This window comes from Mus pahari, chromosome 16, assembly GCF_900095145.1.
Source record: "Mus pahari chromosome 16, PAHARI_EIJ_v1.1, whole genome shotgun sequence".
Classification (NCBI taxonomy): domain Eukaryota; kingdom Metazoa; phylum Chordata; class Mammalia; order Rodentia; family Muridae; genus Mus; species Mus pahari.
In genome coordinates, this window is record NC_034605.1 from 65,929,035 (window position 1) to 65,941,747 (window position 12,713).

A 12,713-nucleotide genomic window follows, 5' to 3' on the forward strand; every position below is an offset into this window, starting at 1 on the left:
ACTTGGTCTCACTGAATCTGGATTCATTACAATGCCCTGTCCATAGTACTGAGCCACAGTTAATGATAATGCATATTTTGAACAAAACCCAAAGCATGGTGGTCCAGGCTTATAATCACCACAGGCCGATCCCTGGACTTTGCCCATCAGTCAGCCTAACCTACGAGTGTGCTCCAGGCCAGTGAGAGAATCTGTACAAAATACCAAGGCAAATGGTGCCTCAGGAACAGTATCTGTCACTTTCTGGTCTCTGCAGACATCGCACTCGGGCGCTCGCAGACATGCATGCAACTCACATATACTGACAAGTCTGAAATACTGTCTCTAAATCATCATCTTACTAACAGCTTCAAAACACGTTCTGTACATCCACGTCCACAGCCCGTGAGAGCTCTGAGAGGCTACGGAATGCACATACAGTGTGCTACACCCAAAGCACAATGCTGGAAAGGCAGTGGTAACATCCCTGGGTTCAGGCACAACTCGGGCATTCCAAACACCATCATTTATTCAGTCAATACTCTTTATCAAATGCCTGTTAACAGCCCCAGGTACTTAACACTATGAGTACATCTGTCGGCAGAAATCAAACCACACAATGCTACAAGGCTTTTAAGTAGTTTTTCTCAGTGTGTAAAACAACCAGCTCATCTTTTGGATTCTAGACTCTCTTTCCGGTTAACTTCTTCCAACAACAAGGCAGTGTATGAAGAGAGAGGGAACAACGTCCTGGTGAAACCATCCCTGGTTTTCTCGTTTTCTGCCACCATGGATGCATGCAGAAGCCGGGAGACCTACAGAGCTGGGTGGGCTGGGGTGGAAGAGCAGGCTCTTCAGGGCTATGCACCCGAGCTTTCATTCACAAGCCTGAGGGTATTTCTGTGGCTGCCAGCTACCTCACCCTCAATTATGCTATCCCCACCAAGCCTCTGAGGGAGGTCTTGCTTTATCCTCACTTTATGACTATATTTAAAACAGTGTGGATGTTTGCCTAAACACATAGACTGTCTTGGGACAATGGTGACAACTTTGGAATTGAGTGCTATTAGTCACAAACCAACACCTTTGTGCAGAGGCCCTTGCAGGCTTCTCTAACACACCAACTGCAGTGTGTTGTACATGGTCCTTCTTACCCCCGTCACCTCCCCCCCCCCCCGGTCTCCCATCAGAAACATTTCAGACCTCCTTGGGAAAACTGTGCTTGAAGCAGTCCCTGTGACTTATGGAAATGAGAGACCCAGATTCCTCTACCCTGTCAGTGTGAGCCAGTTTCCCCACAGGACCTCCCATACCAAAGCCACATGGACGGTGAACTCCACTCCGATGCCAACAGATGCAATCAGGATGACCACAGGCACAGCACTCAGCTTGATCCCAATGAGTCCCATCATGCCAAAGAGTTCAACGGTCATCAAAGCCAGGACCATGACCTTGAAGGAGGAGCACACAGTTAGTAAGTCAGCTCAAGATGTGCTAGAGTGTCAAACAGTACAAATTCAAAGTCTCAATGTGGCCTCATTTGGGGGTTGTGGGTGGGCAACAATATATCTGTCACCTAAATACTATGTAAAGGACTGACTTCCTTTACCTCTGGACAAGGTGTCTTATACTCCAATTTTCTGTGTGAATGGAGATATTTGGACAACTTGTTGTCATGCTAATCAAAAGGTCAAAAAGGGTGTTTGTGAGGGCAAAGTTTAGCATTTGTGTGTGTGTGTATGTAAGTATGTATGTATGTATGTATGTGTGTGTGCCATGTATGTATGTAATGTATATATGTGTGCCTGTGTGTATAGATGCGTGTATGTGTGCATGCATTTGTGTGTATGGGTGTTTGGGCATGCATATGTGAGTGTGTGAGTGTATCTGTATGGTGTATGTATCTGTGTATTTTATGAGTATGTATGGATGTGTGTATGTGTCCTGGATGTGTGCACATACATGCATGCACACGTTCTAGAAGAAATCTCCTTGTTGCTGAGAAAGGTTCTCTCGCCGAGACCTGAAGCTCCCTGGCTAGGCTAGCTTGGCCAGGTATCCTAATGTTTCTGACCCCCAGTCTCACTGCACCACACCTAATTCCACACAGCTCTGTACAGCAAGTGCTTGAATGGCTGAGCTATCTACGGGTTTAGCAAATCATCTTTGCAAGTTATTTTCCTAATATTCCTATGCTAGAAAAGGAAAAGAAAATTAAAGGCACCACACACTGGAGGCATCTATGAGGAACTGTACTCACAGGGTACAGCTACAGCTTTTTCCTGTTACTATTCCATCAGCCACACAGCATTTACACTGTAGTAAGTATTATAAGTGACTAGAGATAATTCAGAGTATACAGCAGGATGTGCAAGGTTACATGTAGTATTATGATGCTTTAATATACCTGCCTTGGGCCTCAGGGGGACTCTGGTACACAGGGGTCCTGGAGCTAATACCTAGGACAACTGCGGTTCATAACAAAGCTTTTTAACCTTAAGCACCAGAAAGTGTCCTTTAACCCCTTGGGTTCATTCTGTAGTATATTTTACTGTTAAGGTTGCAGCCTAAAGAAAGCTAATAGAATAGGTTGAGTAAAGGTCTTTGTAGGTAAAGAAGTTGTGCTTAGGTTGGAGAACCCTATGGGCCAAAGGGAGGGACTGGAAAGTGGGGTAGGCCACTGCAGGTCATATGTCAGGTTCCAGTGTCTCTGTGCTTTGAAGAGATGGGGAGCAACAAGAATCCACAAAGCAGACCCTCAGGTTTAAGCAAAGGCTTCGAAGAGCCTTTCATTTTCTAAAAATGGGTGGAGGAATGGTTAAAAAAAAAAAAAAAAAAAATCTACAAGGTAGACTTTGGAGTTTTTTATGCCAAGGAGGAGAAAACTGGTTCGTAACTGGTTCACAACCTAGGAGGTTTTCATTGTGAATCTCCTTCACTCTCACCACATGGAAGAATAAAAGAAAATGATCTCCTGTGCATGGGGATAGGACAGTAGGTGGTGGCAGAGGTGGGGAGAAACAGTGAACGATGGACGCCATCCACGGCTTAAGTGCGGTGAAGAGTTTTGCAGACTAAACATTTACCTTTAATGTACCTGCTGCCCAGACTCGGCACAGAAACAAAACCTGTTGTTATAATTCTGGCATTTTAAAGGCTATACAATGGTTCACAGAGCTTAAGCAATGCCAGGATTTCAGACTCTACACAGACTCACTTCAAATCTGAGGGTGATTTGGAGAAAAGTTGCCCCAAACTGGCTGTGAGTGGCCGTTCACCATTTTCCCTAGGAGTTCTACCATACCCGGCGCACAAAAGCCCAAGTGTCATCCTCCTCCCCCACCCTGCACTGACTTCTGTCCAAACTTCTCTATGTGTGCTTCCACATCATGCACAGAACTTTCTGGGATGAGGGCACACAATGGATTAGAGAATTACTTATACTTTGGTTATTTTTAACGTATTAAATTTTCAGCGCTTTTATACAGTTTGCTTACAAAGCCTCTGCTCCCCCACCCCCACCCCGAGGGGCCCCTGTGCACTTCTTTTAATACTGTGTGAGAGGGACACAGATTCTGGCGTTAGAAGGATCTACCTTCCCCATGAACCTCACCACCTCAAGTAGAATAAATATCTTACAGATGATGCAATCCATACCCTCCTCCTCCAAAAGCCCAGACATAAACAAAACTTCCTGGCTGCAGCAAGAGCTGTGTTGAAAGGAATCTGACTTCCATAAAGACCCTTGTAATAAACTCACAATGATCCCGGCCGTCCAGGGGTTCAGGAGGAAGACTGCGCACACTAGAAACGTGCAGGCCAGCACCACGCTGATGGATAGCAGCAGCCAGTGGCGCAGGCTGATGTACTGCTCCCAGAACAGGAAGGGGTAGCCATTGGGGTAGCTGGGCAGTCCCAGGCTCGTATAGTTGTTACAGATGACTCTCACTTTTTCTATGGCTTCCACAAAGTCTGAGGTGTCTCGTAGGCCGTTGAGGTAGAAAGGGAACTGTGCGTACTCGATGGGCTCTGCTGCTGGGACTGGAAAGAGGAGAGGTGAGGTAAGCAGGGGACCTCGGTGAAGATCTTCCTCATCCCAACTCCACAGACACTGGGTGTGAGGTAAAGAGAACTTCTCAAAAGTCCACCTGTTACCTTTCTACCCACGAAAAGAAAAAACAATAAATGATTCTGGGCCTTTACAATATTTCCTGTTGGTTTAAAATTTTTCAGTGTGTGTGTGTGTGTGTGTGTGCGCGCGCACACGCGTGTTCAGGCACACACATGGAGGTCAGAGGATAATCTGAGATGTCAATCTTTTCCTAACTCCCTGTGAAGTGTCTTGCTGTTTGCTGCTGCATATTCGAGGCTAACAGGTTCTGGAATCCCAGGAACATTTCCCCACCCCCACCCCCACCTCCGCTTCTCCTTTTGCCTCGTGCACTGGGATTACCAATACACTACCACACCCAGCTTCATGTGGGTTCTGGAAATTCAAATCCAGTCCTCATGCTTGTGTGGTTAGCTCATTGAGCCACCTCTTTAGCCTTTGATTTTTATTTGGTAGTGTGTGTGTGTGTGGGGGGGGGGGTAGGAGTCGGGTGGGCAGAGGAAGGCCTCTATGATCTGCTTCCCCCCTCCCCCCCAAGGCTTTGGTTTTATTATCCGAAAAGCAACTACCATTCGTGAGGTCTAAACGCCATGAGACTTAAAAGTTGAAAATGCTTTTTTTGTCCCTAAATCAATCTGTTCTCCTTGACCAAAATAATCCCAGAGTCATGCCTTGCAGAAAAAAATACTACACTTTCTTGTCCTTTAGTGACCCAGCAACTTAAACATTCTCTGCTTCTCTAATGCAATGCTAAGTCTTTAGCAACATGGGAAGAAATCCTCACACAACAAGCGTTTAGTTACTGCCCTTGTGTGTTCCACACCCTTTGGGGTCATTCAGTTGACTTGCTAAACATGATTTGCCCTATTATAATCTCAACTATAAATTTTCATTAAGACAAGCCTTGGCTGCTTGCCACCAGGCTCTGGGGTTTAGGTACAGGGGAGTTCAGACCGCTGACTGCCCTGTTTGCAAAAAGGACCCGTCTTCTTTCTCATGTCTTCTCTTGGCCCAATATCCAAAGCATATGCTGCTACTAACATCTCTAACGTAAAGGCAAATTAAATCCACACAGAGCCACCTTTCAAACCCCAGGCTTAGAGGAGAAGGGAGGGAAGAGGAGGGCACGGATGTATACAGACGTTTCCTCTCCAGTTTAAACAGCTCTGACAGAGCACAGGTGCTTGGTGGCTTATAGAAATGACCCAACATGCCAAAAATCCCTTCAACACCACAGTTGACAAAGTTAAGATAAACATACAATCCCTAGTGATAAAACTCGGCCATAGTAAAATAACACTCGATGTGGACGCGTCTTCAGCTTTCACACGGAACAGCTGGCATCACGAGAAATGCCTGGAGTTAGAGCTGCAAAAGGAGGTTAGAAACGCTTACTTCTCAACGTGAGAGCGCAGGGCTGTGTTCCATTACACATCCTCATCTGTCTCCCAGAGTTTTAAACCAAAAGAAATATATTGTTCTATTTACACTTTTGAACCCTGGGTAGTGTCGACGGATGAGGCTGTTGCCGAGCTCTAGGCAGTGACTGAAGGAGCCCGAGAGCTCCCAGCCTCTCAGGACGGGAGGAGTGCTACTTACTTCTCAGTCTGGTCTCTGGCATGTAGTCGGCTTTGTCGTGGACCCACTCTGGTCGGTGAGGCCGGATGTTGGCCTGGGAGGCAGCGTAAGCTACAGGGTCGTTGCTGACCCAAGCCGTCAGGTAGATGTAGAAAGCGCTCGGATTAATGATGCCATCTGCGTCCACCAGACGCTGTTTAGTCAACTACAAAACGGGAAGAACAGAGGTCATTCAGGGCGGGCTGTGGGGTAAACACACTCCTGCTGGGAAAGCAAGGCTTTGTACCCACATTTCCAACAAACAGTAGAATACCCATGCCTCCACAGTGCCCCAGTCCCACAAGAATACCTTTGATGTCTTTCAAAATACACTTATTGGGGAATGCAATCACCAGTGTGTTTACAGCAAACACACGGTTCCGCAGATGGCCCAGGAATTGGCTGAACCAATTAAATCTGAATACTAAAAAAGACTGTCTGCAGCCAAGGCGGGGAATGAACAATCTGGAAAAACATATTTATAGGAGGGGCAGGGGGGAAACCTGGCAAGCATCCCTATCCACGTCTGTGAGCAGTTAACCTCTGTTGTTAACACTGAAGGAAATACCACCCAGTAAATGGAGGGAGCTATAAAATAAAACAGCATCTGTATAAATTTTGCTAACACAGCCTCTGATGACCTGTGTATTCAAAAAAAAAAAAAATGCCCATTGCCAGAACAGGAAGACAAAGATGCAAAGCCCGGGCCCTTCTGAGGGCTATTTCTTCTACACCTTGGTCAGATTCAGTGGCCACATCTGCTCCCTCTAGAGTAGGTCTTGTGGGCTCTGCTTGGGTCAAAGACACTATGAGACCCAGTGTGGATTATATATATGGTAGATACATCAAAAACATTTCCTGTTTACTTTAGACCCAGGCCTCCTTCCAACGTTTGGTCTTTCTTAACGAACACCAGTGACAGGAGTTCACAGAGAAAAGAGTTGGGGAATAAAGAGCGTGGAAGAGACTGGGGCGGGGCGGGCAGTGGGGGAGAGACAGGCGGAGTAGACGGCAGGGATCTGGATTCAATTAATCCACGGGATCTCTAACAACTGTAGGTCCTCAGACTGTCTCTGGAATTACATAGCACAGCTCCTGGCCTCTACGCACGCAGCATGCTCTTCTTTGCCCCAGGAGAGGAAATGATATCTCAGTGCCTGGACCCCACCACAGGCGTCCCACAGATTCCCTGATCTCTAACTCCAATTCCAGTCGGTCCCTGCGATCCTCTCAGGCAGGCTGGTCTGCCGCACCCCCATCAGGCCCGACAGCTCACTGCATGCCACTATAAAGCATCAAACTTCACGCTCCACAAAGACTCTGAACAATGTACTTTGTAAATCTGTCACCTTTAGTGCCAGCAAAAGGGAGAGGGGACAATATGCAGAGCTGACAAGGAGATCATTAACGAGATGTTTTCTGCCTGAAGATAGGAAAGGAAACTACCAAGAGCAAAGAGGTCTGGGACTCACCCCAAATCCAGGGTGCAAACGCAACCCCCGAGGAAACCAAATGGGATATGCTAGAATCCAAGTCCTTCGAATACAGGATACTATCCAAAAGAACAGCTTTCAACATGCCCTGGCGTGAGCTGCGTGGGGAGGTTGCATGCTTCTACGCGTGCTTCTGTTTGCTACATTCAGGAGCAGCTAGCTGCCCAAACTCGGCATCTACCGTTGAGGCCAAGCTGACCCCAGAAAGCATTAAATAACAAGTCCATCCTTATCCTCCAGAGACCTTCTCTCATCTTCTAAGCCACCCACCTACCCAACCTCTGTTCAAATGATTGCTCCCCAACAAATCCACCATCCCATGTCTGAATATAACTGAGACCACTATATTAATGTATTTTCATATAACACATATTTCAGTATTAAACTCTGAAAGCCCAGTCTGGGCTGGTGCTTCCCACCACTGGGAAAAGCCCTCAGTGTCAACATTGTATTTTGCTCATTGCTATGGTGTTAGAGGCAACACCTGTCTGTCCCCTCACTTGACAGGCAGGGAAAGGGAAGTTTTCTGTCTAGCTCAGAGCCAGTTCAAGCTTCTTCGTACCATCTCCTATCACTTCAGGTCCTCATGGGACACAAGGTGGGATTATACACTGCCAGCCCTACTCCATGAGCCAGTTGCCTAGACGTAATAACTGTTCAGTGTCCTGAAACATGATGAATACCTGACTAATGTCGATGGGCTTGTCTCGGCTGCCCGTCTGCACCAGGAGTTTGTAAGCGAGGACCCCGTCATCTGATCCATTTTTATAATTGTTTGGCATGATCCTCCCAGTTTCCCAGTCACTGTCAAATGCATCCTGAAGTCCTAGAAACAGAAACATGTGCAACACATTAAAACTTGGCCTGAGAGCCTTGGTCCAGAGGGGCTGGTCTGAGGGCAGGAGGCAGGGCAGGGGATTGTCTGCAGTTTTCTCTCACTTAAGGAAGGGCTCCTGATCTGCAAGTGAACGAACTGTGGTGCTAATCAGTAGATGCTCAGAGGGGAGAACAACACACACACACACTCTACTTAAACTAAGGGACGAAAGTCCAGGAACAAGACAGATGGCTTAGAGCTGGCTGTTCTTCCAATGGATCCAAGTTCAGACCCCAGAATCCACTCTGGAGGGCACACAACTGCTTGTAACTCCAACTCTAGAGGTAACTGTCTCTTTTGGCCTCTATGAGCACATCAAACACACACACACACACACACACACACACATCTTTTAAAGAAAACACACAAAAAGAAGGAAAGGAGAGGAGGGCACAGCAGTTCATGCCTTTAACCACAGAACTCAGGAAGCAGAGGTAGGCAGATCTGTGAGTTCGGGGCCAGCCTGTTCCACACAGTGAGTTCCAGGACAGCCAGGGCTATATAGAGAAACCTAGTCTTCTCAAAAAGAAAGAAAGGAAGGAAGAATGAGTGAGAGAGGGAGGGAGAGAGAAGGTCTCACTATGTACCTCTGCTTGGCCTACACCTTGACTTCACTATGTAGATCAGGCTAGCTTGGAACTAACAGAAATCCACCTGCCTCTCAAGTGCCAGGTTGGCTCAGTGCTCTCTGTCTCTCTGTCTCTCCCTGACTAATTTTAGCAAGAGAAAGAAGACACATACCATACCCATTAACCATTTCACACCACACAGGGAGATATGTCAGGAGTTCCTCATCAAGACCAGAAAATCTACCCAAAGCAGTAAAATCACATTCAAGCTCCCAACTTGGCTGCCCCTGGAGCCAGGGTGAGGGAACACAGCTCTGTCAATCCGATCCATCTGTTTGACTTGTGCAGCTAATACAATCTGTGGGATCTGCTGCCAGGTCGTGTAAAGATCACAGCCAGCACCTATCCACTCTCCTCCTGTTCTCTTCCTCCCTGCCACCCTTCCTTCTGAGTGGAGGGGTGTGCGGAGGAGAGAGGGAGCACAAGGAAGTATCTCACAGGGGAAATTTGGATCAGTTTGAGAACAGGAAGCCACAGGCCGACACAGGGAGGCTCTGTGAGAACAGATGACAAACCGCAAGCCCTGGGCGGGAAAGAGTGAGCCTTCTGGGCTTGGGGGATGGGCGAGCCCACCAGCTCACCACACACAGCTGGGCTTGGCCGCTGTAATCAAAACCATCATTACGGACCTGACAGTTTGGCTACAGCTGTAAAGAGGTAAGCATGCTGGAAGAGAAGACAGGGCCCTGGTGACCCAGACTTGGAGCTGAGCACTGCCTGGGGGGTACTCTCCCCAATACCCCCACCAGCCTCGCTGCACACCAGTCGCCTCCCAAGTAGACCCCCCAAGCCCCAGCTGCTCAGGAGACCCCCTGCGGTAGACACATCTACTCAGATACATTTTACTCCTTTTCAGGAGTTGCCTGAGGGCACTTTAGAAACTAAAACAAACTAAACAACAACACAAAAATACACGGTCTGTGAATGCTTAGCACAGTGAGGTGTTTGGGAACAGAGAGAGGGACCAGTTGGAGCAGCCTTTTTAACAAAAGCCTCCCTCTAGCATTGTTATGCAGTGGGCTTTGTTTTTAGGAAGTAGGCTGGGTCACCCACAGGCCCTGGGTAGAGGGACCACCGGGGTGGCAATCTCGTCTCCCACAGCTTTTCACAGAAAGGTTTGCACAGAGAGGCAGCACTACACTAAGCAGATGTTATTTTAAGACCCAAAGCTCTTCCCCACCCCCACTCTGGAAAAAAAAAAATAAACAGAGAAGGACAACCGCTCCCCCAACCCCCTACAAGAATCCTGGTCGGTTTTCCAAGCAAGGAGAGAGAAGAACTTTTATTACTTCAGACTTAAGTGGTCCTCTTGGCTCCAGGTAGTCAGCCTTCAGCTGCTTGCTCCTGAGATAACCAATCATCATTCCCATTTTACAGATGAGAGGACTGAGCCTGGTGACAAGTCAGAGCTTAACTTTGAGCCCAGGCAGCCTTAGGCCAGCCACACTCCACGTGTATTAGAGTGGGTTTCCACAAGTATAGTGTGCTGTTAGAAGTAACTGCAAAATACGTGGAAAGTACCAGATGCTTAGCAGCATCTGGTGTCAACGCAGGGAACTGAGAGTATATTTGCAAAGGTATACTCAGAGACTTCTGCAATACCTAGGGAATTTGTGCACGTGCCCTGCCACCAACTTAGAATGAATTTTCTACAATGCTGGCCCTAATGTGCTCTCCAGCTATGGTCACGAACAGTGAAGTTCCTTCAGGACCCCTTTAGTATTTTCTGACTGACCACTGAAAATCTTAGCTTCCACAGGCTGTACACCAAACAACTGCCCCTTGGCTGACATTTATATTCCGACAGTTTACTGCAAAACCTTACATTTCAGCCGCAGTTCTTTAACTAGAAACACTTTACACGGAAAACTACTTTGAGTCTAGGCTAAAGGAAATTACCCAAATATATAAGCTCCTAGAAATGAAATGATAATGTATTTCGTTCATGTAAGTCAGTATGAATAAAAAAATGAACACCCCCTGTACATGAAGCAATTAGATTTCATCTCCAACTTTACCACAGATGTCCTGAGAGCTAGAGATATTATTTCTCAAAGGGAGAGTGCTGTTCTGGGTTCTAACCCAGGGCTGACTTTTAAAATGGCCTGTATTAGCCATTAAATATGTTTTAGGACTGAGAAAAAACAAAGTGACTATTGGGAGTGTTGACAGACACCAGTGAGCTGGCATAGTTTAACGGACTTCAAAAGCATACACAAGAATTTGGAAGAAATGTTCAAAGACCCAAGTAACCACTCAGGAGGTCTAAATAATGCCCCTGCAGGCTAGAGCCCTGGTGGCTGTGGCCAGTGCTCTGTAGGACCCTGAAGGCATTACAGTTCCAGGGCTACATGGTATCCTGCCATCTTAGCATGCATGGGCACAACAGTCTGGCTGGGTGTTGTTTGCGTAGCAGCCACAATGTGGTTCAAATATACATCTGAATCTACACATCTGAACCTACACATCTGGTCTTCTTGTGCTTACCCTTCTCAACCTTGGCCTACCTCACCAAAGGGAAGACACTAAAGAGGGCATTCTACAACACCCTCCTCCACTCAGCACAGCAGACTTCTTTGTCATTGGTGGCAAGTTATTTGCATGTCTTTGGTGAACGTTGGGGTGGGATGGGGTGGGGGTTGTGGAAAAGCAGAGACTCTCAACTGTTTGGCTCTTTGTTAATTCACTACTTAAAAAACAATGCCTTGTGGACCAAGAGTAAGGAACTAAAACGTCAAGGGAATTCAAGTTAATCTCCTGGGTTTCCAGGGCGTGACAGTGAAGTTATGCTTTCTCCACTATCCCTCAAAGTTGGACCTGGTGTACATGTATGGGCAAATTCTAGTCACTGCTCAACACCAATTCCTGTCAAATCAAGTTGTTTATCACCTAATGAAAACTCAAAGGGAAAGTAGCTGTCTTAAGACAAAAAGAGGGGCACTTAAATATGTGTTTAAACAAGCCTAATTAAGTGGGAAATTAAGACAGCCACTGGGATAATCTAAGCCAACAAATACTGGAGTCAGAATTATTTGGGTACTCCAAGAAGAGCAATTTTGCTTGAATTGTGTGGCTAATGGTCCTGATTGTCTACTGTGATTTGCACATGTCAACATGAACAGATGTTTTGGAACCACTGAATGCCATTCGTATTCAGTCAGTGTGTAGTTACAAGCAAATTCAGGCCATCTTATATTGTTCCCCTGCTGACTAATATTTCCTAGAGATGTGTCTAGGATGGTAAAAGGTGCTTGTCACCAAACCAGAGGACTTTGATCTGTAGGATCCACATGGTGGAAAGAGGGCAGTTAGCTGTCTTTGGGTTTCAATATGGATACTACGGTGCACACACACCCTCACACACAAATGGGCAGGTAAAATGGAGGGGGGAGGGGTAGGATTTGCCTCTTTGTGAAACAAGAGGATGTAGTGAAGTATTTTTTTTTTAAAGATTTATTTTATTTATATGGGTACACTGTCGCTATCTTCAGACACACCAGAAGAGGGCATCGGATCCCATTACAGACGGTTGTGAGCTACCATGTGGTTGCTGGGATTTAAACTCAGGATCTCTGGAAGAGCAGTCAGTGCTCTTAACCACTGAGCCATCTCTCCAGCCCGTAGTGAAACATTTTTAAGTTCATGGCCAGATGGAAGGATGGCCTGTCCATATGAGGCTCTTTGGAAGTCAGTGGTGTCTATGGTCAATTGGAAGGGTAAAGCACACACATCACTTTAGTGTTGGATGCTGACACACAGGGAGGCCTCCTGGGGAGAGCAAACCTTCTCTATACCTTCCACTCAAATTACTATGAGCCCAAAGTATATGGGTGAAATGTGAAAAGATGTGAAAATACACAATAGCTGACCCAAAATCCACGGCTACAGTAGGCTGTAATTTAGCAGACAGCTCAGAGATCCCAGCAAATACTCTAATTTCACTTGGTCACCAAACCAGCTGCCATCCAGAAGAAAAGAGCAACAGAAGCATCCAGGCTCCTTAGTGC

General features: G+C 46.7%; 1 protein-coding gene across 2 annotated transcripts in view; it reads right to left on the minus strand.

Annotated features, from left to right (window-relative positions):
* The window catches only part of Ptch1 (patched 1), a 65,399-nt gene that overhangs the window by 10,566 nt on the left and 42,120 nt on the right, over nucleotides 1–12,713 (minus strand). For both annotated transcript variants that reach the window (XM_021215202.2, XM_029547317.1), the window contains exons 16-19: nucleotides 7,884–8,026; nucleotides 5,690–5,873; nucleotides 3,740–4,020; nucleotides 1,293–1,430 (exon numbers count right to left, since the gene is read on the minus strand). In XM_021215202.2, the coding sequence (XP_021070861.1) occupies nucleotides 1,293–1,430; nucleotides 3,740–4,020; nucleotides 5,690–5,873; nucleotides 7,884–8,026 (746 nt within the window). The remainder of the gene's footprint in view (nucleotides 1–1,292; nucleotides 1,431–3,739; nucleotides 4,021–5,689; nucleotides 5,874–7,883; nucleotides 8,027–12,713) is intronic.